General features: G+C 64.0%; 1 protein-coding gene across 1 annotated transcript; it reads left to right on the top strand.

Annotated features, from left to right (window-relative positions):
- Positions 1–716: 716 nt before the first annotated feature.
- MNEG_11290 (Zinc finger CCCH domain-containing protein 2) lies at positions 717–3,995 on the top strand (the record flags this gene model as incomplete). The annotated part of the gene is made up of 7 exons (XM_014040238.1): positions 717–839; positions 1,025–1,085; positions 1,407–1,477; positions 1,754–1,807; positions 2,132–2,149; positions 2,563–2,635; positions 2,956–3,995. The coding sequence occupies 7 exons, from the start codon at positions 717–719 to the stop codon at positions 3,993–3,995; spliced, it is 1,440 nt and encodes a 479-aa protein (XP_013895692.1).
- Positions 3,996–4,290: the final 295 nt, after the last annotated feature.

The following is a 4,290-nucleotide window of genomic DNA, read 5'->3' as shown; positions in this document are numbered from 1 at the left end:
CAACAGTCATGGAGATTGCACCCGGCGCAACTCAGCACTGCAGAGCGTTCTGGACCTGTCGCATGCCAGCATTACATGATGTCTGATGCAATGTAAATACTATCATTGATTCCAGGTTGGCTGGGCGCCTTGTCGTACATCCCTTTGACGTGGCATAATGTGGAAGTCGTGTCGCTGCAGAACAGGGCCCTGCTTATGAAACGCAAAATGGCCGCTTGCAAGGCCGCCGCAAAGCCTATAAGCAAATTTAACACAAATTGGTTTCACACACCCATCCAAAGCTTTCGTTTGTCGCGGATTGCGGGTGTTCTCAGTGAATAATCGAGTTGCTGGCGGGCAGGTGGGTTTTCACAGGACCACCGCGCGAGAATCGCCATACCCGTTGCTGTAGGACCAATGATAAACAATACTTCATGCAACCGTCCCATTATATCATCAACATAGCGCTTGTCGAACGTAGACTTGGCCGCTGAGCCACGCCGCGCTGTACTTAAGCTCCTCCGCCAAACGTAATCAGAAAGAGTTGTCAAGAACTTGTTACTCTATGCACGCCTTTTTCAGGGGTGTGTCATCCGATCCCATCATCCGGCTGTGCGTTTCGTGATCATTCCCGCCCTTGCGGCAAGCACCAGCCCATGGTGTGCCTCGCGGTTCAAAGGATCTTCTTGTGATTTTCCCCTGTTACTCGCGCGCCGGCACGCGCTCATATCCTGCCAATGTGCCAGCCGGCCGACGAGATAGGGACGGGCGTGACTGCTGCAGCGGAGGTGCCCGCGGCGAGCGGCGTGGGCGGCAAGCTCATGAGGCAGCCCGATGACTTCTACCTTTACTTGTACAAGGTGAGAACGGCAGGGGCCATGTGGCCCTGACGGATCGTTGGCATGCGCACTCGCCCGCCCGTGTCCGGGGCAAATCGCAGGAACGGGATGCAGCCGCGTCCCAGCCACTCGCAGCAACCCCCTCCGCCTGCTCTTTGCCGACCCCGCCCGCAATTATCCTGCCGCTGCGCTCCGTTTCACCACAGATAAAGAGCTGCCCTCAGCGGCGGCCGCACCCGTGGACCCTGTGCCCCTTCGCACACCCAGGTGAGAATTCCAGAGTTCCCGCCGCCGTCGGCGCATGCATCATCCCCGCCCAGCCCTTCACAGGGGACAGCCGGCAGGTGCAATCCGCCTACCCGTGCGTGGCAGCCTGTCTTGCGAACCGTTGCACCGGCACGGCTGCTGGCGCTGGCCCCGTTGCCAACCTGGCACGCCGAATTCTGCCAGACCACACCTGGGCCTGCTCGTTGCCACACAGGCCTGCCGTGTCCCTCAAAGCGCAACAGGCGCGGGGCTCACGCAGCCAACCGCCCCACCCCTTTCCGTGTCGCCTGCCTGTTTGTGCCCCTTTTCCCCATCTGGCAGGCGAGCACGCGCGGCGGCGGGACCCCAGGCGCTACGACTACCGCTCCCTACACTGCCCCCACAAGAAGCAGGTGCGGGAACGAAAACGTGCATGAGGGGCGTTCCGCGTCACAAGGTTGCTAGTGGCTTATCGTCCCGCCGCACCCTGCAGAGGAGGTTGCAAGTCCGGGCCCCTTGCACGTGGCAGCAGCATTGCACCCCTTCATGCAACCGCTCGCGAGGTGCTGCGGTTGGGCATCGACTCAGCCCAGCACGATCCTGCGAACTAAGTTCCGCCGACCCGATGCAGCCTCACGCAACAGCCACCCTCGGCGTCTGCACCGCTCACCCCATCTTGCAACCGGCAGGGCGACGAGTGCCCGGACGGCGACTTGTGCCAGTACTCCCACAATCTGTTAGAGGTGGGTCGATCTGCGCCCCCCCCCCTCCCCCGGGCCCCTGCCACGGCTCGCGCAAAAGCGCCGCGCGAGCTGGCGCAAAGCGCCGCCCCAGCGGCGAGCTGGCGCGCCCGGCTGCCTGGCACGCCAGGCCGGGGCACCGAGATGAGTGCGCCGGTGGGCAGGCACCTCAGGGCAGAAAAGGGCTGAGGCCGTCTGATGAATGTCCAACATCATCCCCCCCACCCACTCACCCACCCACCCACCCACTCACCAACCCACTCACCAAGAAAAATCCCACCCCTGCATCCTTGCCGTCCGTCCACGCCGCATGTACTTGCCCCTCAGTACTATCTGCACTCTGAGGTGCGCCCCTGACCCTGATCCAGAGCCAGGCGTGGATTGGGCTGTGGGGTTGGTTGGGCGGTTGCTTGCTCGTTTGACGGCTCTCTTGTTGCTAGGCTGGGATCAACCAAGCGGGTGCTTGGGTCACCGGGGCCGGGGGTTTCCAAGCCTGCAACGGTCGATTGGCCGGTGGATTGGGTGTTTGGCTGGTCGTTTGATCCTTCGCTTACCCCGGCCCGCGCTGCAGGCGCTCGCTGCCGCGCTCCCCGACCGCCGACGGGGTCAAAACTTTTGATTTTGACAACTTTCAAAGCTTTTCAACGCTTGAAGCGTTCGCATGCGGCAGTCCCGAGGGCGTCTCTTAAATATTGTGCGCGCCCATGGCTTTGCTGACCTGGGCTGGCGCTGCCGGTGCCGCCAAAACCCCCTCACAGAGGTTTCGAACCCAGATCTGCGCCAACGGGGCTTCTTGCAAGCGGCAGATGTGCTTTTTCGCCCACGGGCCAGGTGAGTCGAGAAACGCAGAGGGCGGCAGCCTAGGGGCAGCAGGTGGGGGGGAGCACCGCAGGGAGCAGCGCTGCGTTGCTGTCAGCTCGCGGTGCATGAGCGGCTGTCGGCAAACTGCAGCACTTGGGCGTGTCAACAGGTATGCGATCACAGACAGAACACACACCCCGCTTGCCCTGCTGATGCCTCGGGTATATTCCAGGGCATGCGGGACATGCGCGCACGAGTGCACGCACGCTCACCCCCTCACCCACAACTGTGTGCGGAGGGTCAAACCACGCTTGTGTGCTCGCGCCCCCCCTCCCTTCGCACCACCGCAGACGAGCTCCGCTTCCCTGAGTCCCACTTCCAACAGAACGCGGCAAAGCAGCAGGCGCTGGGCTTTATCCCGACAAACGCATCTTTCGAGGCCGCAGGGTCGTCCGATGGATCGGCCGGCCCCTCCTCAAACGCCTCCCCCCCTCGCCGGCTAGCCGCAGCTGCGCCACGGGCCAGGGTTGGCGCCGGCAGCGGCGGCGGCGGCGGCGGCGGCGGCGGCGGCAGCAGCTGCGGCGCTTCGTCGCCGTCGCCTCCGCAGGTCGTGCCTGCATGCAGGGGGCTCGTGCCGGTGACGGCAGTGACATCGCTGCCGCTGCCGCTGATGTCATCATCTCTCCTGCAGTCGCCGCACGCTCTGCAGCTGCAGAACTCCAGCCAGCAGATTCTGCTGGTGCCGTCTCCGCCGCCGCTGCTGCAGCAGCAGCAACAGCAACAGCAGCAGCTGCAACAGTTACAGCAGTTGCAGCAGCCGCCGCAGCTGGTCCTTTCGCAGTCATGCCCACAGCAGCTGGTGTTGAGTGCTCATCCTGGGGACCAGCCCATGCAGGCTGCCGTTCTGCAGCAGGGTGGGCCGCTTGGTGCGCAGTGGATTGCCCTGCAGCCACAGGAGGCCCAGCACTTCCAGCAGCAGCAGCAGCAGCAGCAGCAGCAGCAGCAGCAACAACAGGTCCAGCAGCTGCAGCAGCAACTTGATCTGTTGCAGCAGCAACTGCAGTGCATGCAGCTGCAGCAGCAGCAGCAGCAGCAGCAGCAGCAGCAACAGCAGCAGCAGCCACCGCCGCCCCAGCCAGTGCCCTGCGCCCCGCTGGTGTCGGGGACGTTTGAGGCCAATTGGTGGAGTCCGGATCTGGGCCTCGAGGGCAGCCCCTTTCTGATGCAGGAGGCCACAGTCATGACCAACCACGACGACCAGTTGATGGGGGACGGCAGGTTCCACTCCCTGCAGCTTCCTCCCGGCACCTTGGTGACCCACAGCCTCTCGGGGGAACTGCCGGGTGTGCTGCTGACCCTGCAGCAGCAGGAGCACTCCGCTGGGCTCTGATCGGCGGGGCAGCGACACGCGACGACCGCCGCGCGGCGGTGGTCCAGAGGGCGATGTCGGGGCCGAGCACGCGGCGGGCCACCCCTGGCCTCGCGGCGGGCGGCCCCACACCCCCGCGGCGCGGGCGCCGCGTGCGCCCCACCCGCGCTGCCCAGGCGGGCCTGCAGTGTCAACGTGTGGGAAGCCAGGGCGATATTTTTGAGGCAATGTTTTCAGGGTAGGGTGGCATTATTTGACAGACACTTGTTCCCTATTCGAGCCATTCACTGCTTCTCCAACGGCCGCGGCACGGCGC

The sequence above is a fragment of the Monoraphidium neglectum genome (genome assembly GCF_000611645.1).
Source record: "Monoraphidium neglectum strain SAG 48.87 unplaced genomic scaffold scaffold02675, whole genome shotgun sequence".
NCBI lineage: Eukaryota > Viridiplantae > Chlorophyta > Chlorophyceae > Sphaeropleales > Selenastraceae > Monoraphidium > Monoraphidium neglectum.
Note: the sequence above shows the minus strand (reverse complement) of the source record. Positions and strands in the feature narration are given on the sequence as shown.